The 23,487-nt window shown below is 46.1% G+C and overlaps 1 protein-coding gene across 21 annotated transcripts in view; it reads right to left on the reverse strand.

Moving 5' to 3' along the window:
- Window positions 1–142: 142 nt before the first annotated feature.
- The window catches only part of LOC102055566 (cytochrome c oxidase assembly factor 1 homolog), a 54,179-nt gene continuing 30,834 nt past the window's right edge, over window positions 143–23,487 (reverse strand). For 16 of the 21 annotated variants that reach the window (XM_055709186.1, XM_055709188.1, XM_055709184.1 and 13 more), the window contains 4 exons: window positions 8,001–8,103; window positions 4,978–5,129; window positions 3,150–3,226; window positions 143–477 (listed from right to left, as the gene is read on the reverse strand). In XM_055709186.1, coding sequence (XP_055565161.1) covers window positions 381–477; window positions 3,150–3,226; window positions 4,978–5,129; window positions 8,001–8,094 — 420 coding nt within the window. In that variant the 5' untranslated portion in view covers window positions 8,095–8,103 and the 3' untranslated portion in view covers window positions 143–380. Of the gene's footprint in view, window positions 478–3,149; window positions 3,227–4,977; window positions 5,130–8,000; window positions 8,104–13,148; window positions 13,332–15,908; window positions 16,096–19,456; window positions 19,608–23,487 lie in introns of those variants that run through there. The other 5 variants (XM_055709183.1, XM_055709192.1, XM_055709171.1 and 2 more) reach the window with 5 other exon arrangements.

Raw genomic sequence — 23,487 nt, forward strand, 5'->3', positions numbered from 1 at the left:
AGCCATGACAGAGTAGCCCAGTGCTCCTGACTTTGTCTGCAACTGTAGAAAAGCTCAGTTTCCTGGCAGTTTGTTTATTTATTTCAAATTCATAATACCAGCACTCATGGGGCATAACACCTGGCTTCTCAGGAACAGCAAGTCTTTTGCAAGATATTTATTTTAGGCTTCTGCTGAACACATGAATACACCAGCAAAATAAAGAAATTACAATTATGACGATGATGAGGTCAGTCTTGGAGAGAAAATTGTCTTGAGAGCACCCACTTAAGTAAAATTGTCACTTGGGCAACTGTGTACATTCATGGACACAGCAGGATGCAATCGATTAATGATTCCTTCGGCTCAATGGGAGGTGGAGAAGCAGCTGTCTCTGATTTTTAACCTTCTTGCACACCAGTGCTTTCCACTGGGGAGTGGTAAACAGGAATATTCTGACCATCCCGCAGTTTCAAGGTGACATCCTGAAGGCACCAGCTAATAAAATAATAATAAAAAAAATATTTTTTAACTTGTTTCAATCACTTTTAATAGTAGTAAAGTCAGTGTAGAAACAGCTGGCACAAAGAAACAAATCATTCCATGCATTCACTGCTTTTAAAAATTCTCTCAAGTGTTTTAAAACTTGGTTTGCGAGTGCTAGCTTCTGAAAGCTCTTTTCCCTAACAGCATAGCACAGCCCAGATTTAAAGGACTGGGATGCATGTTCCTATTTGTTGCAACTCAAATAAAATCCTGCCAGCTATTTTTAGATAGGGCATTCCTCCCCCAACCTGGTGCCTTTCTTCCTCTCCATCCTGCGGGTGCATTCCTTGCTCCACTCCTCTCCAGCCTCGGAGCCAGACTGTGTTGCTAAGGAATTAGCCTGGCTTGGAGGAGTTTGAACGCTGTGTGATCGCTCAATGTGACTGCTGAAACCCTGGCAGGGTACAGCAGTGGTTACTCAAAGGAGAAGGAAAACAGTGTTTGTTGGAGATGGAGGGGGAGCCTTTTCCTTCCTTTCAGCCCTGCTCCAAACCCACTTCTGTGAGACTGCTTGTGCTGCTTTTCCAGCTGGGAAGGACTATTATTTTGGGGTACTAAGATAGGATTTTTTTCAAAAGCTCCTGGCACTCACCCAGCCCTGCTTTTGCTGGCGTCGGTGATGAGTACATACCATGAAGGAATGAGGCTGCCGCACCTCTGTGCGATGGCTCTTCGCTTGCCAGCCCTCCGCCTACATCCGACCCAGGATGAGCAACTGCCTCATTGATAGCAGGGCCTGAAGGGGCAGCTGCTCGCTCCCCTCAGCATGGCCTGGGCTCTCGGCCCTTCCCTCCGCTCGCTGCAGGGCAGGCAAGCGTCATTTTGCCAGACTGGTGCCTTGGTTGCCCTTGTCTCCAGGTGCCCTCCCCATCCCTGCGCTCCCTACGCCTGGGTGAATGCCACGTCCTCCATGTCCAAACCAGCCCACACACTCCAAATTTCCCTTTTTTTTCTTTTTTTTTTCTAGTTACTCTCTTTTTTTTTTTTTAATAACCACATAAATAAATGAACCACAAGGGGCGGACTGCACGCTCGGAGTCAGAAGCATTTTGGTGGCTTGGAAGCTTCAGCTACCCCTGCGCTGAGAGCTCACCTCCTGGTGCGGTTGGGCTCTGCCTGCATCGCTCCGCTTGCCTCCCTGGGCTCTGCTGGAAATGCCCCCACGCACGCCCTGCAGAGCCCCACCAGGATGGCCTGCTTACGTGTCATTCCCATTGGGGATTTCAGGAGCTCCTCTCCGTAGAGGAGATGGGAACCAGCCATTTTATTCTTAGTTGCCTGGCCAGGTGCAAGGGCACCTGGCCCCAAGCGGAGCTCTGCACGGGACCCAAATGTAAGCAGAGGTGGTTGAGTCTAACAGATTTGTCGGCCATAAAAACCTCTTACAGGAGATGATTTCTTTTTTCCCCCTCCTCTCTTAAGCTCGCAGAAGTGCATTGAGAGTTCATTTTAAAACAAAACTCTGAGAGACAGGCACTTCAGTTACTGCTGTAGTTTAACATCTTGCCACATTCAGTTACCCTCGCAGTAACTGAGTGAGGCAGAAGGGAACTGTTACTCCCTCTGCGAGGAGGGGATAAGGAGGAGCGAGGAGATCAGAGCCGGGCTCCGGGGAAGCGCAGGTGTGCAAGAAAGGTGGCCAGGGACCTCTGGGGCCACCTCTGGTCACGAGGGAGGAGGCCAGGCCTGGCCCCCCGAGTCTCTCAAGTGCCAGCCTAGTGCCTTCCTCACATCCCCTTACACCTTACTGCCCATAGTTTTTCAGAAGAGAAACCCAGTAAGTCGTGCGCATCTAATTATGAAAAGAAACCATTACCATATGGCTGTGGCAGCTGAATAAAAATGTTGCAGCTTTGAGTTTCTAAATAGAGCTAACAGAAGTGCCTACGAACTCCAAGAACAAGTATATGCAAAAGGGTTTGCGTCTAATAAAATGTTCCTTTTTGCAATGGAAAATGGACTTTGAATTCACGTAGCAATTCTTTGCTCAGTTCTAGAAGTCGGTTTACCTTTGACAAGGGAGGTTTTCAGGCTTCAGTACTACAAAAATGTAAATATGATGGGGGATCAGAGCATCCTTCTACTGTAATGTATTTGTTCTAGCACTTTTTTTAACTATAAGGACAATATTTGTCGGATAGCTTGGAAAAAAAGCCCAAACCTGCATGATTTTTAGCTCACCTTGGCAGGCTCTGATATAATGTGTGATTTCCCTACTGCAATACATAGTGCTAGGCTGGAGTTAGGACTGCTGCTCAGCAGCTCCTGCACCTCCTTGGGGAGGAGGGGTGGGGGACACGCAGTATGTTACCTTGGATCACAGTATTAGTATGTATACTGAGCTATAGTTTGCAGAACACATTTCACACAAATGAGTGGCTCGTGTTGCTCTTCTATGTGTATTCATAGGGACAAATTCAATGTATTTCTCAACTAATTTACATTTTTGCCATAATGATGGTAATAACCTTTCACAAGACCTTTGGACATGAATTTCCGCTTCCTTTGTGTGCATGATCTCAGCAGCACGGGTGACTAAAACAAATACCCTGCTCCACTCTTTTCTCCTACCACTTCTCTCCCTGCACCTATGTGTTTCTCCCGGCACCTCCCCCCGTACGCACCATTGACGGGAGTGGTCCATCTCCGAATTAATGTAGAGGTACCCTGCTGATTTTGTTCCAGATACTGGTAACTTGATCTGCAAACATAAAAGTACGTTAAGGATTCAGTGAAGCATGTAATGAAATGGACATTTAATCCTTCTACAGTCAAAGATGTGATTCTGATAAAATTTTTTTTACTGTATTTCAGAGTTTCACTGAGCTTTTCTAACGGCTAACATGTGTGTGGCTATACAAGTATGTCTGTTCTGCCATACGTTAATCTCTGCTGAAAGAATGTACTGTGCTACAGCTGCAACCCCCAGGGAAAACCACTCGCTCTCTGAAATATTTATGAGCAAACACCTTTCCTTACCAGCACGCATAGTGATCCAGAGGTGACCTGCGCTGTGTTAGGGCTTCCCATAACCATAAGAAACCTGTAGGTTGAGATCCTCTATAGATCAGTCCCTTAACACGCATAGAGAGAATAACACATTCAACGATTTTCCTTAGCATCACAAATTCTACCACTCTGTTGTTTAACAAAGCCAGGAGTTGCAGTGGTGACCGTGGCTAATTGCATTTGGTCGAATGTTTGAATAAAAGAATTGTTTCAGGTGTAGCATTTGCTGGTGGTATTGCAATCACAAACAGAAAATGCCAGGGGTTCTCCAACAGGCCCAGGAGCTGGGAATACTGTGGAGTCAGTAAATCTTTCTAGATTAACCAGTTTATTTCATAAGAACATGAAGGCTTAGGAGCATGAAAAAGCGCAGAAGAAAGTTGGAGGTTTGCCTCTTGGGTGAGGTCGGCAACAGCAGGGTTTGACTTCACCCTGAGTCACCCAAGCGACTGGCGTTCTTAAACAGTGACGTAGGAAAACATCAGTGGGACAGGTTCTCCTTTTCCATCGCCATAAGAGGTTGTGTGGGGTTTTGTGCGTTTTTGGCCTTAGATATGTTTCCTGGTAGAACCTCTAAAACCTGGGAAATGTTTTAGCTCAGGGTGAAGCCTGATTAGGGTGAGATGGAAAGTGGAATTTTAAGTGAGTAGTTAAAGGTTGATTTTTCTTGCCCTGACAGCCCCTCTCCTTCACTGGACCGTCTGCCCCATTCCTCAATGCCCTTGCCTAATCCCCAGCACTCAAAACCACTCACCAGGAGGAATAAAATTATTTCAAATTTTGATCCTCCAGTAAGGGACCTGGACAGGTCACTGGGGATATTCTGCACCCCCCAGCAAAACCAGGGGAGGGCAGCCAGTCCTGGGTTAAAGGGTCAAAACACTGACGGAGAACCCTTTTCAGGCAGCAAGCCCGAGTGGAAGGGGACTCGTGTTTGTGAGGTTTGCCCGGGCTGACACCAGGCAGCCTTGTGCAATACCTGAGCACTCTGCGCAGCCTCCTCCAGCCCATGCCGGGCAGCTGGCTGCTGTGGCACAGACTCACAGGTGCTTCTGAAAACCGTGCCGATGTGCAGTACCACAGCAGAGCTCAGGTGGCCCTAAAACTGCTCTGAGCAGAGCTTTAAAACAGCGTGAGACATATCGGGTAGGGAGAGGGAGGCAGCTTCTGCTTTAAAGCTGGATCTGACGTGTTTCTGATAATTATTTTGTGGTTTACAATAGCAGGACACGAAAATGCCGCCCTTGCTATTTCTAGTCTCTCACATAAGAGCGTAGATTTATGCTCTGGAAATCCATGCCTCTTCCAAAACAACTGGCATCCCATCCCACAGCCTTCCAGTGCCCCCAAGTGCCTCGTGACCTGCTGAACCCCCCCCAGCTGATTCCCTGTCACCCCAATGCCTTGGAGGGCCACGCTGTGACACCACCTCTCAAGCGTTACCTGTGCTCTTTCTGTGTCCACACGATTACTCCCATCCATCAGTCGGATGTTGTGGATTTTAAGAGGAGGGGCACCCAGGGCTTCCAGGGCATCAGGGCTGTGGTTCAGTTGCTCCAAACCCTGCTGGTAATACTGGGTCCTGGCAAAACCTTCTAGGTGAGAGAAAGAGGGCAGTGAGGACACTGTCCACTTAAAATATAAGTTAAAAAAAGACATTTCTTCCAGACTACCCCACCTTCCCTGAAAAACAGTGCAAAAATATTAATTAGGAGAAATCTGGCTAAAGAAGGAAACCCACGCTTACATCAGAGAAGCAGTGCTGAACTGTGATATTGTTCAGCTCATTTAAGTGAATGTAACCTGTTCCATACCGATACACCGTTCAGCTCATGGCTGTGTCTCCCTGCTTTTCATACATTTGTGTGACATCTAAAAGGAAACCCAAAAAGCACAAGGATGAATATCTGCAAATGTTCTAAAGGTAATTAAATTGTTTGGGTTTTTTTTTTTTTTAAAAGGAGGCACAGAAAATACTTTAAGAATGGAGAAATATTTTGCAGACATTGGTGTGAGACTAGAACAGCTGCTGCTGCCCTGAAACTCTTGCTGTGGTCTTTTCACAGCTTTTCAGGTGGCAGCCACGAAGCTGAAGCTCCACTGATGGATGCATTAAAAGGGAGGCACAAAGAAGCACCATTAGAGTTAATGGTCAAGCAGCAACAATAGCACAGTAGTCTGGGTGCTGCGGTGTTGGCATATGGAGGACAATTGTGGTAAATTGCTATTTATCAGCGTCTGGTTGCTATGTATAGCTGGGAAATGCTGTGCAGTGGTCACCAATGGACAACGCGGAGCCGTGAGGCTGGAAACTTGCCAACCCTCCTTGAGGAGGCAGAGATTTGGTTAGAAACAGTTTTAAGTCTTGCCTGTTGAGGTTTCTAGAGGCACTTCACGCCAGCCTAACATCACTCCCTTGACATCAGGAAGGGCAGAGTTAAGCTAAGAGTGTGCATGTGTGAAAATTCTACTCTGGCAACTTTGCTCTCGCCTTCCAGAGAGTTTAAAACAAGGCATAAGGTTTGTTTCCTGGTCTCTTCCCTGTTGTTATTACTCCTGGAACGTGAGGCAGAAGGATGCTTCCCCGTCTCCCTAATTAGAGGCATCCCCTGTGAGCAGGCAGCATCCAGCCAGCACAGAAGCAGGTTTGCTAGGCTGCAGCTTGTGCTGGTCCTTCGCTGGCCCCTGGGCCATCCTAAGGAGCTCCAGCAAAAGGGTCTGCAGCACACCAGCCCTTTAGTGCCTACACATCACGGCAAGCAACCACCCAGACCATGTACAAAAAGTATACTTAAAAGTATGCTGTGCTCATCCTGCAGGGTGGAGGGGAAATGGGTTTGAGTTCCCTGGTGCTCCTTCTCAGCTGTTCCTCATTAGCATCTTGTGTATTGGACATAAAGTGCCTAAGCCATTTGTCCATGTATTTTTCCATAGAGGAGCTGAAAGGATGCTCAGGTTGGTGGGGGAGGCTGTTCCCATGAGGTGGGGGTGAACAGAGTGAGCAGAAATAGGGTTACCTGAGTGCTTGTGCAAGCTTTCGCAGAGACCACAGGCCCACAAGCCTCCCTTCAGCCTGAAGGCTGAACTGAAAGCCTGCAGCCCCCTCCCGCTGCTCCCACTGCTACGGAGCCTACTTGCTCCTCACAGGTCCCGGTACAGGCCAGTTCTGTGCAGGGGCAGAAGGGCCTGGGATGGCTGGGGGTGTGGGCCAAGGAAGGAAGGGTCCCAGTGTGGCTCCCCTATCTGCTGGAGGCTACAGGACACACTCTGCAGCAGAAAGTGCCCTTTCAACAGCCCAGCTGGCTTGTCACCAACTCATCAGGCAGCTACTCGGTGGCCACTGATAGTGCAACAGAGCAAAGTAGCCATCGTGTTGCAGCGCTTGATGGCACACTAAGTGATGCCAGGAATGCACCCTCTCCCTTTCTGTATAGCACAGGGGGCAACTCCACACACACACACGCTGAGATTTCTAGATAACAATGCTGAAGCTGAAAATTAAAAAATGCTAATGTCCTTGTTAAAGCCAAATTCAATATTTTAAAGTGTAAGAGGATCATATAGCTGTTTTTACTCCAGAGCTTGAGGGCATTAGCTGCCTAAAATTAAAACCTGCTTTCCAGCCTTGTCTGATCTGTTATTAACACGTGTAAAATGAAGGGGAGGTTTCAGAGCTTATCTGAGGGCTTGAGGAACAGGCTTGGCTGCACTTCCCTGGCAGCATCTTCTGATAGAAGGGCAAGTGAAAACCAGCATCATTTGATAGCACCGGCAAGGGAGAGGCACAGGGCCAAGAGGCTTATAGCACCCCCCTGGAGAGAGGCAAAGCTGCCTTCTGGTCTGATGTTAAATATCTAGGAAAAATTTTAGAAGAAATAAACACTTATCATCTGGACTAATAATTTGGATTATTGCCCAAAGACATGTAGTGACTCGAGCTGTCTGTAAACGGCACCGTCACCTCTCTCTAGCTTTTTTTTTTCTCCTTGCCCTGGTCTTCTCAGTGTTGAGGGCTCTTATCTGCCCTTCATTCAGGAGAAACTAATGATGTCTTAGCACTTTCACAGGCGTGTTGTGCTTAAGGGCCAGCACCACAGGGAGATTTACAGATAAAACCGCTAGACATTAACACCTTCTCACAGATGGTAGTCTTCTCCTGCCCGTTGGTAAAATCTCAGTAAGAAATGAAACTTGCATTACTGCCTGTTCTTCACTTGGCCCTCACCCTCAGGAAACCCCCCAGAAACCACCTTCTCCTGACCACACAGCCTGCTCCCTAGGCAATGCCCACCCTTGGAAAACGGAGCGGAGCGGGAAGCCCAGGGAGGCAGAGCCCAGAGGCTCCACCACACTTCCCTTAACTCTGTCTGCTTTTCACCTCTTGCATGCTGCTATTTTCCCTGCTACACAAAAGCAAATGAAAGGGACAGAGGAGAAATAAGGTTGCTAACACCACCAATACTTACTTTGCATAAGATTATACATCACGAGGCATCCCCCGCCACTGAACAGTCCCATGAAAACAGCCATTTGCTGCAGTTTTCTTAGGGAAGCTGGCATTTTTCCTCCCTGAAAAGAAAAAAGGGAAGACATTTGTTGTAAAAAAAAAAAAAAAAAAAAAACCCAAAAAAACACAAACCCAAGAGGTTATTTTCCCCTCCTCTTTCCTAAAAGCCCTTTCCAAGCAGGCCTGAATGCAAGCACAGCGCACAGGCATCGGGCTTTTGCTTACTGGGGCCCCACCGCGTGCCCAGAAGGAAGGGTGGTGAGAACAGAGCAAACCGGGGACCCAGCCGCTTTGAATGTGTTTATTCAACTTCTTTTAGTGATGCCACCACTTTGCTAATTGCCGAAAAGAAAATGACCTCCCTGGTGTGGCTGCGGGCCAGCGCCGCAGCGCGTTGTCACGGGGGCTGCCGGTGCCCGTGCACTCGCTTGCACACTGCAAGCATTCAGGCTCCGGGGGCTGGATTTCTCTCTCGAGTAAACTCCTCTAAAGTAGACACCCTCCCGGCAGGGCTGGATTTGGCCTGGAGTGGTAAGGGACAGAGCCAAGCCAGCACTGTGCCAGCAAAGATAATGGAGCCAGGGTGCGTGTATTCTGTTGTTTTTTTTCCCAAGCCATGGATAAACAGGAAGGCTCTTGCAGGCTATTTTTCTTCCTTCCTGCACCCCCCAGCCCAAGCTTGCCCTTGTAATGAGTCACAATTTTGGCATTTGAATGCATGACCCAACAGAATAAGAAACACCGCTGAGAAAGTCAATCTACTAAGCGTTTCCACGGTTTGGGTAAGGGGGGAACCGAAGAGCCTGAGCTAACGCTCCTGCCTGCAGCAGGCTGGTAGGAATCGAGCTGAGTCGTCACTGGAAGACCAGCATGTTGCTCTGGGCTGTGGCAGGATGGGACTTGACTGAGCATCCGAGTACCAGCTTATGCTCCTGCTTCTCTCGCAGCTGGGATGGGAGGAACGGTCTTGACAGTAGTCAAAAAAGCCAACAAAAAATATTAGCAGAAGGCTAATATTCTCCCCTTTTCTGCCATTTTTTATGTAAGCACATAAACATCTGGATACTTGGGGAAACTGTGATTTCTAATCCCAAAGGTTTCACACCTTGGTTCTTGTGCCACGATGGTGCGACTTCAGCGTTATGCTCGGCGAGAGCTGGTTAATAAACTGAGGTCTGAGCCAGTTACAGAAGCGCGACCTGGGCAAGGCCACCTGAGTCCTGGTGTGAGAGCCCAGCCCCCAGCCCTGGGTGTGTGCGGCAGGCATCGCCCGGCCAGCAGCCCCAGCCGGGGAGGCAGGCGGCAGGGCTCCGTCCCACCGGGGCAGGGCGGCTCGGGCAGCCTCCCGCTGCTGCCGCTCTGCCGACATGCCTGTGCTCAGCCTCTTGCACCCTCCAGCCCAAGGGGAAGCCATGGATGTGACCCAGGTACAACTTTCACCTCCTGCCCTGTCGGCACTAGCATGCCACCATAATGCAGGCTACCCCTCAGCCAAGGGCCTTCCTCGGTAACGAGTTCCCTCGATTTTAAGAGCACTTAGTATTTGACTTTACCATTTAATTTGCTTCTGATTCATGGGTGGCTAGTCATGGTAGCAACCCAGAGAAGCTCGTGGGTACTGTGTCTATTTTATGCCCCAAAATCCCCGCTTTGTGCCATTGGTACAGTCCCCTGACAGTCAGTCATCATCTTGCTCGCTCCTGATCTGTTTCTCTGTCAAGTTTTCTTCTTCACTTCCCTTGGGGAACTTGAGGGGTGCGAGAAGTTGCAGCAGAGGAAGTATGAGTGTGTTTTTGTAGAGGAACAGCAGCAGTAGTTTCACAAGGACAGTGAGAGCTTTCTGCCCACCCGCTTGTGTTTGCAAGTTTCCTTAAATTGCAATTTATAACATTATTTCATGCCGCTCCCCCTGCCCCAAACTGCAAGATCTGATTAATAACCAAATTTCCTGCAAGATGTGTTTGGCCAGGAGGAGGATCCGACACTAATGCTGCATAACAGGGAGGGGAAAAGAAAAAAAAAAAAAAAAAAGAGAGAAAAAAGGTGGTAAATCTGGAGAGTGGCTCAGATGTAACAGGCTGTGACGCGCAGCATTTGGTTTCACCCCTTTCAAATTTGCAGCCAGGCAAAATTTGCTTTCTGTGATGAAATTCAGGGTAATTGAACACAAATGTCTGGAGGTGGGGGTTGCTGCCGGCAGTTTGCTGAGTAAAAGTGGGAAGACACAGAGCTCTTGCACCAGCAAGGAGGTTTTGACCGAGGCTCAGGGGACCTGCCCAGCAAAGGGCGGAAATCGGAGGCTCTGCAACCGGGTGTCAGCGGGTTTGAGGTTTGTTAGTCTCATGGTTTGCTGGCATCCAAACAAGGGGGATGAAAAGCAAGAGGAGTTTCGTGCTGATCGGTCACGTGCTTGCACATGCCCTCATCACTGCCTTCGCTCACAGCAGGTCAGTGGCTGCCAGTGCCCCGGTGGTGCTGTGCCAAGACAGTGCCATCTGGCAGGGGAGCTTGGCAGCTGGGGAACGGTGATCCCAGTAAGCACTGCTGCCCCACGCAGCACTCTCAGCTGCTCCTGATGTGCTGCCCCTGCCCGCAGCCGCTGCCCATTGCTGGTCCTCTGGAGGCAGGGAGGTGGGGGGCCTGGTGTGCACCCAAGTTGTGCAGCCCATGCTGGCTCTGCAAAGGTCCTCGTTGCTGTCACAGACAGACTATCCCCATCACTCGCTTTCTGTTGCAGTGGGAAGCCTGCAGGCTGGACCACCCCATCCCCAGGCTAGCCCTCGACGCTCTCCTCCCACTTGTTTCTCAGCTGTTTTCCCAAGCTGGTCCTTTGACAGAACATTGCGGGAAGAGTTTCAGAGCTACACGTTTTAACAAGCCTCTCAAGACCTTGCAAACCTCTTTGATCCCACAGTTCCCTGCTAGCTTCCAAAAGCAAGGATGGAGGTGTCCTTGGAGCCCAGAGCATCCCTCACAGGCGCTGCTGTTCCCCTTCTCCACCATCACGGTCCCTTGCAGCACGGGTGTTTGGATATTGCATCCAAATCCTTGAGCATCCCTCAGCATGCAACTGCTGCTAGCTTTTGAATGATGACACCAGAGATACTCATGGTCTCAGCTTGTGGATGACTGAGGCATAGTAAGAAGCTGTTGCCTGTGAGGACTCATTGCTAGGATTTCTGCCCTCTGGCCAACCGAGTGTTTGCTGCTCCCATCTTGCAGTGCCATGGAGGTGGCTGGCTGGGGAAGGGAAGCAGGGACATGCCCAGAGCCTTTCTGAAAATTACTTACAGCCTGCAAAACACACAGGCTATGAAAGGGAAGGACCAAGCCCCCTCTACTTCATTCGCCACAAAGGGAGTAACTGTAAGACCATATATTTAGGAGAATCATAAATAAAATGTGAGATTGCCTCCTAAGGAGGGAAGTTCACATTGCTATCTGTGGCAGAGATCTCCCATCAGAACCTGTTACACCACTAAAAAGTATGCAAGTCAACTGGTTAAAAAACAGATTTCTTCACTGCCAGTAATTAAAAAAGCACAGTTGCAGAACAGCGTAGCTTGGAAAAAAACATCTTTCCCCCTGTGCTGCTTGCAGTGGTAAGAAAGATTAAGCGGAGATTAGCGCACACAAAAACATTGAGCCTACAGTTACCAAAGAGACATTAAATCATTCTAAGTAGTGTTCTCTAAAAATAAATGTTTAAGAGCACAGCTTCCTAATAAGGGTGATGTTAATTTTGTGCCTTGAAAATAGTAAGATATGGCAGAGAAGGTAGTGTTCAGGCTTGACTTTGAAACCAGGCAGGACTCGGGCAGTTAACAGCAAGATCTAACAAACCCAGAGAGGTGGAAGACTCCCAGGGTCACATGTGAAATGGTGGGTTACTGCAACAATAAAGTCTGGTTTTAATTAGACTTTGTTTTTTTTCCACAGAGGATCTTCTAAAAATAGGCTAGGCTTAAGAGATTCTCCCTTATTTCAGCAAATTCAGATTTTCTGGTTTGGTCTCTGAAATGTGTGTAGCAGAGGTTGGTCTCGGGCACCTCCACCAAGGGCAGGTAGCAGTGAAGCAGCGGCTTTTTCTCCAAGCCGCAAACATTCACTTTACTTGCCTCAGACCTGAGCAAAGGAGCTGGGGCAGCATGTTCTTTGGGGAAGGCAATTCTTCCTCTTCCTCTTCCTTCTCTTCTTCCTGGCACTACCAAGCTCCACCAGCACCTCCACCTTCTGGTTACTATCACAGACCAAACAGTAAGCAAGAATATTGCTCTGAAATCAAAGAGAAGTACCTTGATCCATGGAAACTCAGTGTGAGATCACTGCTGGCTGTCTCAGTTTCCACCACTGCCTACTCACCTGGCCAAGACCGTGTACCACCAGGCCACCAATACAAGCGGCTGGGAGCCTTTAAACCGCTTTGAACCACTGTAGTCCCAAGGTGCTGGCATGGCACACTAAATATGTGTGGCAAAGACTACTATTAAATTAAATTAAAGCTTATCAATAGGCCTGAACACAGACCTGAGCGTCTAACTTCAAGGCTGGCAGCGTTGCCAGTCCTTCTGCAATGAAGCTCTCCCTTGGGCCGGTGGGATTTAAGTCAGCCCCAGGTCCAGCTTTTCTGCAAGCCACCCAGGTAGTCTTGGAAGTCACAGGAGATGTCAGGTAGTATCAGGCAAACCACACGCAAGCACAAGCATGCACTTGTAGTTCACATTCTTGCGCTCTTGCCCATCCATTGATCTTTTAAGATCCATAATGCATCTGGGTGCAAGCCAATTTCTATACTAATAACGTGCCAGGACAACATTTTAGAAACAACTTCTTGACACTCATGCTCTACAAAATATCTCCTCATCAGTACTGTCGCCGAACAGAGGACAGTACAGCAGAAGCGTTTGGACAGGCTCATCATTTCAGCATATTATTTTCCCACTTTTCATGGAAATAGCCACAGCGTATTATTTACCTCATTTCTGAGAAGTAACAGCACAAATTATGCCCCCTGCTAGCACGTTCAGAAATACCAAAGGCTTTGCATGTACAATCTGCCTTCACCAAAACCTCAGCAACTTGTAAGAAAGAAGATTTGTTAACTCACAATCAAACCAAAAGCAGGAGTAATACTCTTCTTTTCCTCAGTGGTTCTTCTACAGATGGACATATTTTGGCATTTAGGGAGGTAAAACACCTTCTCAGCCAGCTTTGGAATGGTCCCTTCCAGGGTCTCCTTGTGGATTGCTTCCTAGAAATGTCTAACTTACCCTGGTTAAAATGCTTTGAAGGGACATAGTGGTGTGTACTGGGGAGATTACTGGTAAGCCAGGAAACCGTGTTGTTTATTTTCTGCCTTTGCTGCTAGCTAATTAACAAGGAAAGTGAAAATAGTCAATAGAATGATTAAGGGCTCTGAACAGCCACCTCATTCTTGTATCACATTTCCTGGGGCACACGGTGCAGCGCAGGTGGCTTGCTCCGTTAGTACAAAGCCTGGCATGGTACCTACAGATATTTTAGTTTCGTTTCCTTTTTCTACTCTCTTGGGTGCCCTCATCTGCACACTTTTGTATATTTATATATCTTCATACGTCTCCTGTACTCCACTGTTACAGACTACTTCCCCATGAGCTCTTAAGCGACAGTCTCATCCGCTGGGCTTGCCTGTACTGCATCTCTTTCCCCCTTGCCTGCCCACCTTCCCCTCCGAGTGCCCTCCTCCCCTGCAGCCCACTGCACACCGCATGCACACACTAGGGCATGCTATTGGAGAAGCAGGATAATTACATCTACAGTGTGACCCATTTTTGCTGTTATTGGAGCACGGCGTTATAGGTTAATGCTTAATAAGCTGTCATTAACATCCCTAATTGTATGTTTCTGTAATTGGACACCATGGAGGGGAGAGGAAGCTCTGAATGTTCACCTTTTGTGTTTTAGAGATGAACTGCAAAGGATTTAAGAGTAAGAACTCCTAAGTAGGGTAAATGAAAAAGTTGCATCTCAGGTGCAAGGAAGAAAAGGTCAGTGGTGTTTATGGTTTTAAGAGCGAGTGGTTTCCCCGAGAAAGCTACAGGACAGCTTCTTGGCTTCCCCGCCACTGGGAGTGAGGTCACGAGCACGGCAATCCCAGGTTCAAAAGAACTGCTCTGTGCCGTGCCCGTGCCTCCCCACAGCACACGTCACTGCCCAGCTTCCAAATGGGCATGTTAAAAGAAAAGAATCACATAAAGAAATAGCAAATACAGTCCTCTGACTGTCCTGTGCTGTCAGGACGAGAGGGGAATAGCACTCTGTGCTTAGTAGGAGCTTAGCAGAAGTGGACTGTCAAGCCAGGGAGGTTTTTGTAGTGTGACGCGCGTTTTCTGTATATGGTTTCCTTAGAATAGGTTCACCAAACCTGCAAGGTAAGTGATCAGTGAAGAGTACCAAACCATTTCTCACGGAAAGATCAAACAGCTTGCAATGCTTTCTGTGCAGTGGCAACCACTTAGCTCTCTTGCCAGTCTGTGGGCACTTATCTGTGTCTGATACATGCATTATGCTGAAGACACTGACAAGTTCTCAAAGCCCAAACCAACAACCTATCAAGCCTTCAGTCAAGTTACTGAATCCTAAGAAGGGGGAAAAAACATCCAGAAACATGAAGAGTCTGTAATAACCTTCTTGATTAACAGGTCACATTTTACCTTGTAAAGAGAAAAGAAAATGGCCACAAAAGTTCATAGAAGTACTGCAGGGGTCATTGGGCTAGGAACTGCGTGGCTATGTTCAATGTTAGCACCTGTCTGGAAGTTTACACACTCTAACACCAATCCTGATAAGGCTTATGCCTGTCTGTAGTCTTACTAACTTCAATAACATGATCCACATGCATGCATTAAATAGGCACACAGTAGACAGTGACCTAAAGGAACTGAATGCCAGGAGAGGCAGTCACAGGGAAAAAATGTTTAAGGCAAGAACATAGTATAAATCATATGATGCTTGGTCCCTTGTCATGTGTCTGCTGCCAGAAATGAGGGGGTAAAAGATGTGATTTACTCTGCTATGATCAGCATGGAGCCCCATTTACAAAGCCTTTAAAAATGTCAGTGGAGACAGGAAGGTTTGCAGCCCTAAGGCCAAACATCTTGCTCATATAATGCCTTTTATTTTACAGTATTATAGCAGTACATACCTCTGGCACTTCACAGGCACCTTGCTCTTATTCATACGTCCTTCTGAAAACCAAAAATAAATAAAATGCTACCCTAAAACCCCCCAGATTCACAGATGTGGTGAGTTTATTTCAAGTGCCCATCTCTACATCCTTCCCAGAAGGGCCTCTCCTTCTTAAAATGCTGGCCCTACCCTTCTTCTGAAAGTCAAGCCCCTTTGAAATACATCAGATTGACTCTTAAAGCCTAAGGCTTTGAGGGAAACTAATTACTTTCAAACATCTTGGACACCTGAATCGTTTCCAAAAGTTGGTCCTTGCCCATATGAGCAGAACTGGTTCAGTATCAGCTAAATCTGTTAACACAAATTAAGATCTGGGGAAAAAATAACCTCAAAGGCTCGTGACTTTTTAATAAGTGTTGAACACCAAAAAGAGCACAAGACCAACAGGGATTCTGACCTAGAAACATTCTATTCTCAGAAAGACAAAAAGGAAAAAAAAAAAAAGTTATGATGGAAACCATTAAAAAAAATAAAAAAAGGAAAAGAAACTACCATAATACTTGAAGGTTTCCATTCAAGACAGATCCAGCTTGTTAACTTGGGCACAGAGCTGTGGGAGATAAAGAGAGCAAAAGGGCAAAGGAAGCGGTGGAATCTGCCACACCATTTGCACATGCAGCATCTGGAGTCAGACCTTTACCTGGATCTGAGGAGTAGCTACTGATTTATCCACCCGCTCTTGGAAAAAGGAAAAGATGTGCTGGATGCTCACAAGACAGTTGGATGTGAATCAGCTTCTCTTCCAAAAATGAGTCAGGGCAAGAGGAATTTCAGAGAACAGCTGACTGGAATCCACATTTTCCTCCTCAACATGTGTGGGAAAAGATCTGAGGGAAAATAATCTCTCTCCATTTAATGCTTTAGATGATGACTCTATTTGATCCACTAACTTTTAGGTCTTTCTAGCTCCTGTTAGGGCAGGCAGAGTTGTTGTAGGGCAGGCAGAGTTGTTGGTTGGTTGGGTTTTTTTTTCATTTTGCAGAGCTGTGGCAGAAAAAAGAACGGCTTTGCAGGAAGCCTGTGCTGGGCTGGGCACCTGGTCTCCAGACACCCGGGCTGTGTCCCTGCCTATGCACTGTCCTCTCAGGCTAAAACATACCAGCCTAGACAGGTTCAGCACAACTCCTGGGCTGCTCCCTACAGCAAATATACCTTTAGGGAAATAGGAACAATTCTTCCTATAGAGCTACAGCATAGGGCTTTTGCTCAGCAAAGAGGTGTGACAGTCCAAGAGCTGGACAAAAAGCATAAACCATGGTTTTACACAGTGTTGATAGCTGAGATTTTTCAAAACACCATGTGCTTTGTGTGTGCTCGACAGCCAATACCTTTACAGGATCATTGTTGCCTAAAAGTGCTGGGATCTTAAAAAATCAGGCTGCTTTATGGCGTTTTCAAGCCACCCTCGCCAGCAGCTTTCAAATAGGGCTGCTAACAACATACGTACATCATACACTTATTGCTACCGTAATCTTCAAATACTCGTTTATGTGGTTTATTGGTCAAACACCAGATTACCCAGGGCTAAACACAACGCAATTTGACAAATGTGGTGTACAGGAGACACAGAGGTGTGCTGTGATCCATTAGAAAAGGAAACAGGACCAGTTAGCGGGAAATCACTGCTGCTCTTAATGACGCTGGCAGGGATCCATACCCACAGACTTCTTAAATTGAAGGCTGCATAGGAAAGCCTTTGCCTTTGACCACAACACACACATTTTTCCGTTTGTTTTTGTTTTGTTTTCTAGTTGCATGCTACCCAGCTCTCTATTTGTGAGAATCGGGAAGAACAATAGAGATACCATCACTTTTAGACAACGTGACTCCCAGGGACCTCTGCTTAGATAGAAAAAGCCCCTACTCAGTGTTACTTCCAATTTACCTGTGGCTTTTGCAGTTCATGCAATGCCAGTGCAGGCAAAGCAGAAGATGGTGCTCCCAGGTTTCACAAGCAGCTCAGGGACTGACTCACCGGATCACTGTGGCTAAAACCATAAACTTTGGGTGTCTCAATTCACACATGTAAAAATAAGTGCCTAAACACTTCCTGGTTCCTACTTTGCTGGAAGATAGTGACATTTAATGGCTGCAAAATGCTCTGACAGCCTAAGATGTAATTCTACTTAGGTGTGAAATTGCCAGTGAGCGGTACACGCACATGTTAAGAGGCACAACAATATGTTCGGGGGGGGGGAAGTATTTTGCAGCCTGGCACAGGGTGTGTTGTAGGACCAGCAAAATAATTACAGCAGCCACAGTTGGCACTTATTAGAAAATTAAAGATGCTGTTAACAGGTCATTAATAATCTGTGACTACCTGACTTAATAGTATTCTTCAGTCGACAGGCATGAGGGTGAGGGGGTGGAGGAAATGGTCACACCTTCTTGTATGTCACTGCAGAAGGCTGATAGCCTTATTTTTCATCACTTTGTAATCTGCTTGTTTACTTCCCTCCTGGTGTCTCTTCTGACGGGCTCTTCTCTTGCTGCTAGCTCTCACGCCAAGGGACTGCCAGGCTCTCGGCCAGGGGAAACCAGCCCTCACTGCGGGGTCGCAGCCTGGGATCTGTCTCCCGGCTGCTCGGAGTCACCTCGAAACACTTCTCCTGAGTGTGTGCTCCTACTTCCAAAGATTATTTTGTCTGCAAGGCATCCCTGCGCATTTACAACGTGCTACGGTTTGATCTCTCGCATCTTGCTCCTTGCCTTCCGCATATGGGCAGGCAGTTGGAGGAGGAGAGAAAAGCAACTTGTTTCCATGCTTCTTCAGAAAAACACCCGCTCTCCAAAGCAGACAGATGCCTTAAAGTCAGATCTAGGGCATCAATTCATCTTTTGGGTTCAGCTGTAGCGTATAAAGCACTTGCTGGCTCTGGTCTAATGCTTTTTGACATTGTCAGGCTCCCCTTCAGCGAACTACTGCCTTGTAACCAACTTGACAGCAAGTATTGTTCTACATTTATTAATACCGTGTGTGCTATCTTCAAACTGACATGTTCCAAGGCCAAGCATCAGCTGTGCTCAGCTATGGCTTCAAAAAAAATACTCAGACAACAGCACAGACCTCCTGCTGCTAGTAAATAAAGAAATAAATAAATAAGAACATGCCTTTACCATGCTGCTGCCACACATTTTTACCCTTTCAATCTCAATGTTGCAGTAATTTTTTTCTTTTCCTTGGGGTCTTAAGAATTGAAGTGCCCACTTCCCTGCACCCTCCTCTTTTTGGCTTTTTAGGAAAGGGGGTTTTTTTCCTCCCAGTCTTTTTTCAATTTATTCCTTTCTCTCTCTTTTGGATACTAACCTAAATTCCAGTAACTTGAATCTACATAAAAGTTAATTAATTTAAGGAACAGTTCTTTCCTCCCCTTTTTATTTTTTCTCTCCTTTAATTTTTAAATGCAGGTTATTTTTTTTAGTATAGCCAATGTAATTTTCTATTATTTTTTAAAATGTTCAGCTTAATGGGTTATGTTTACTTAGTCAATAAGCTGATGATGCCCATGACAGGACCAGAAGTGTTTGGTTAGCAGCAGGGAGGAAAAAAAATCAATAACTCCAAGCATTTGGCAGCTTTGTGGGCAGGAAATCATTTGTATTCTCTGGTTTAAATCAATGACCTTCTTTTCTTTGCTGTTCCAACAGGAAATTATAAACTCTGTGAACACTATTTGCATAGTGCCTTCTGCAATACATTTGTATATGCCTGGGCAAAACAGTATGTTAACCCCAGCAGCCCTTCTCTGAGGTCTCTATTAGAGAAACCCAGGCGCTTTAGTGTAGAGCTTTTCAGCTTCAGGCACTCGTATTTATTAGAAGTGGAGGCAGAATAGAGCGAGATGTGAAAAGAGCTCCTTCTCCACTTCTAACGGCACCATCAAAAGATGAAGGCATTATTATTTGGTAACAGGGTTGTCCACTGCAGTGCATGAAAACATGCCTTCTTTGTTACTTGGCAAGATACTGTATTTCCAGCACGACAGACAGAAACTTGCTACTTCTACCTTAAAGCTGCAACTGCACTTTCGTATCTTGCTTGTCAGTGTTGCCCTAATGCACGTTAGGTTGCCCTAATATGGTTTGGGAGTGCTGCACCTTAGCGTTACAGAGTTCATGTCTGTGAAAGTTTCAGCCCCTCCACCCTGCCCTTTTGCTAAATGCTCAGAGGAAAAAAGAAATTGGCACCTTGTCTCGCTGTGGTGATGGGAAGCTGTTGCAGGAAGGCAATATCCTGAGAAAAGGCAGGGTTGAACCCGGCACTGAACTTGCCTTCTACCTTTTTCCGCTGCCGACCTCTCAAGTCCAGCTCAGCTATTTCTCAGCAGGTAGGAGAGCTGGCATTCAAGAAGACGAGCTAGTCACCACAGATGGAGGAGGTGTGTGACTCTGTTTTCTGTATTTCCCCCCATGTGATCACAGTGCAGCCCCAAAGCCTGGTTGTCTTGTCTATATGACCAGAGCTAAGTGTTGCAGCTTGCAGCACCAGCAACTGGCACTGGAAAGCTCCTGGACCTAACCACCCCTTGATGTGCCCATCTTCATCCTTTGCAGGTGAATGACATGGTAAATCAGTCTGAAAAAAAAGTATTGTAATCCCAGAAACTATCAAGGCCTCAGCATTCTGCATTGAAGTTACACGTCATAAAATTCAGGCATCCAGATTTCTCTGCTTTGCTTTTGCATATGACAAGTCCTTTCACCACAGTTCTCAGTATCCTGCCCGGGCTCCCAATGCCACTGGCACAAAGCTGTAGTCATCAGGTGATACTTAAGTATATTTATTAGTTATGTCACAGCTCTCCCTCCCTGAAACCAAAAGGATAGGAATGTTACTTGGAGGGATTGTCGTGGAAGTAATAAGTAATTCTTGCACTCCTGCTTTGTTTTACTTAATGGCCAGATGTAAGGTCGCCCATCCTGATCCCACAAGCATTTCATTCCTTCCCCCTGCAAACTCTACATGCTTTTTGGGGTCCCTTCCAGAGCTCCTGGTTGCTGGAGCACCCTTTGCATTTCAAAATTAGCTGTTCCTTGATTGAAGGGAGCCACCAAGAAAATGAGGTGCCTTGCTTTCTCACTGACAAGAGACCAAAGCAGCATTACAGAAGGGCTAAGGTCAGAAGGGACCTCTGGAGGTGACTTTGTCCAGTCCCCCTGATCAAATGGGTTCGCCTTAAGCCAGTTTCCCAAGACAATGTCCAGATGGTTTTTGAGTAACTCCAAGGATGAAGACTCCACAGCCTCCCTGGGCAACTTGTGACAGCACTTAGTCACCCTCACAGTGAACAAGTGTTTCCTGATGTTCAGACTGTACCTCCTGTTTCAGTTTGTGCCCATTGCCTCTGATCCCATCACTGGGCACCGCTGGAAAGAGCCTGGCTCCCTTTTCTTCACACTCCTTTCAGGTATTTACTCCCTCTCGAGCCTTCTCTACTCTGAACAGTACCAGAAAGCAGAGTGCTAAATCAAAGGATGAACTGGGTAGCTATTGCTCACTTGACTTCCTTCTACTGAGTGGGTCAAAAGCAAATGTGCCTTTCTTTCCTTCTTCCTTTTCCTCCCTTTCCCATGCATACATCTCCTAAATGACATGCTGTCACGTCTTGCCACTGAACCTGGAATCTTTCTGTATCACAACAACTAAAATGTTTTAATCTGGAAAAATGAGCAAATAGAATAGCTTATGCCAAAAATACGAACTGGTCTGGTTAGTTTTAGGCTTCGGACTGATTTGTGAGAGATTTATGTTTACATATGAATAAAACATAATCAGAAACTGTGGAGTGACAGTGGTGCATGTACAAAGAGGAGAGCAGCTCCTGTTACACATGGGAACGTACAGGCCGTAATCTAATTCTTCTGAGGTTGTGAAAGGTGTGCTGTGTGACTAATTCATTTCACTAATATATGCCAAGCCACTTTCATTATGGAAAAAATTACTTTCCTAGATAATTTGTTTTTTAATGACTTATCATAGTTGTTACCCTCCTAAGGGTGTATATTTTCCACTACGCAAAAAACTTGTATGGAATAAAAAAAATGCTGATAGACTCAAAAACTGCATTTAGCTTCCAAACAGAAGTTTGTGGGTTGTTGGTTTTTTAATATATATAAGCTACGGTCTTTTGAGGTTTTTGCTCAGAAGACAACCATGTGTTTCATGTGGCCTCTGTTTACAAAAAGGAAAATATAATTCTTTCTGGGGGAAAGAAACTAGATTACACTGCAGGAAAAGGAGATTTAGTGCTGCAGCATTCAAGAGTACTCGGATGAAAATTCAGCTCAAGAACTCTGTACTGAATTTAGGGCACAGATTTAGCAGTTGGCTGTGTTCTTGCATTGCACTTAAACGTTACTGCTGTATTCATACTGAATTGAATGGGGTTTGCAATGGAAAAGCAAGACTCACTGTCTTCAGTGTTTAATACAGGCTAATGACTTTGCTGACTTCAGTAGACTAATTCTTTATTTACACCGCTATAAGCAAGAGCAAAGCCAGATTAGGGAAGTACCTCAAAACAACAGTGTTCAGATATGTATTTAATCTTTGTTAAACATCTGGAATAAAATGCACTATTCATTGCTCTTACCATTCTCTCTATAAATACATTGTGAAATGGCTTGTATTATTTTTTAACCTTTATAACATTAGTACTGAGGACGCATAGTTCCCATAGGTTACTCTCCTCATGTAACACTCCTTTGGTGTAAATCCAATCACTTTAAATGAGGTATAACTTGGTACCAGAGAAGACAGAATTGGCTAGTTTAGTGTGTGTATGTACAAACAATAAGAGAGCAGAATTGGCTGATAGATATACAAAGCTAAAATTTACCCCACCTGCTCCTCTGCCCAAGGCTGGCACAGAAGAGGAGCAAAACGTCCTCCTTTCCTGCCCTCAGTATTCAGATCCATTAGACACACCCTCAAGTGTCTTATTTGTTCTCCATTTGTATTGGCCATTCCTTTCTAACAGGCCATTCTCCTCCACCCAAGACAAGCAGCTAGGCAAGCAACTAGTGCTATACCCTGGCTTGGAAGTTCCTATAAGTATGGGATTTTCCCCTGGGCATATTCTGTCTGAGCCGTTTTATGATGCAAAGGTCTTCCTGGAAAAAAGAACTGGCCCTACAAAGTCTGGATGCCTTGCTGAGAGACGAATACTAGTTAGCACATATAGTATCCAGTACTGGTGGGGAAAGGAAGAAGAAAGCAACCAAGCATTTTTAACTAACGCAACAAGCTGCACTCTGACTGCATTTTCCCCAAAATCCATTTGTTAACTGTGATTCAGTATGTGCCATTTGTGCTTTATGGGATGAAGAGCCCAAGCCAGTTTACTGGTGAAAGTAACAACTTTCTCATTAAAAGTTAATGGCAATGTTTTAATTAGTCCCAGGGTTCTGGTAGAAAGTTAAGTCCTTCCTTCAATAACCAGCAGTTACAGAGGCAGTAAGTGTTAATAACCTAATAGGAAGTAAACTAGGCAGGCGTACATTCCATCACCCAGAAAACTGATTTCATGTAGCTTTTTGAAGGACTGTTCACACTTTAAACCAAAAGTGGTTGTTCTTTAATACGGAGAGTTGGGCTGTTTGTAGCTCTTAATGCTGCAGCCCCATCATGTTGTTCCCCATTTCCTGCAGACCTGATGTTTAACATGCTCCCTGCTATACAATTTGAAGCTTAAAATGTCACCTGGTTTAGGAGTGGGGAGGTGAAGAAATTGAAACGGGAGCAGCAACCATTCTCAGGCTTATAGCAACTCTGCTCAGACACCAAAAGAATAAACATAAGAAACCATGAGAGATTTAAATTTGTTTCTGATATGAGCTTTTCAAGCCACAAATGGACTTTTATAAAGACAAAGAGTATGCATGGCCATTATGCAGGAATGGGAAAGGGCTGCATTGTATGAGTGTGACACCGGGAAGGACTTAGTGGCAACAGCAAAGAACAAAGTTTTACCAAATGCTGGCCTAAAGGCCAACAGGAACAACGAGCTACTTTTCATCTCTACGCAAAACGAGAGCAGCCAGTTGCATTGCCTGCCCTCCCCCATTTCTCTAGTCACCAAGGTTTTAGTTGGAGGAAACGTTCTCTTAAGCAGCACCCAGCAAATTGCAAGGAAAACCAAAGATGAGCTTTTTGAAATGTTTCTGTATCTTTAGGGATACAGTAACATTTAGGGATACTGTATCTTTAGGATAGGGAG

This window comes from Falco cherrug, chromosome 4, assembly GCF_023634085.1.
Source record: "Falco cherrug isolate bFalChe1 chromosome 4, bFalChe1.pri, whole genome shotgun sequence".
NCBI lineage: Eukaryota > Metazoa > Chordata > Aves > Falconiformes > Falconidae > Falco > Falco cherrug.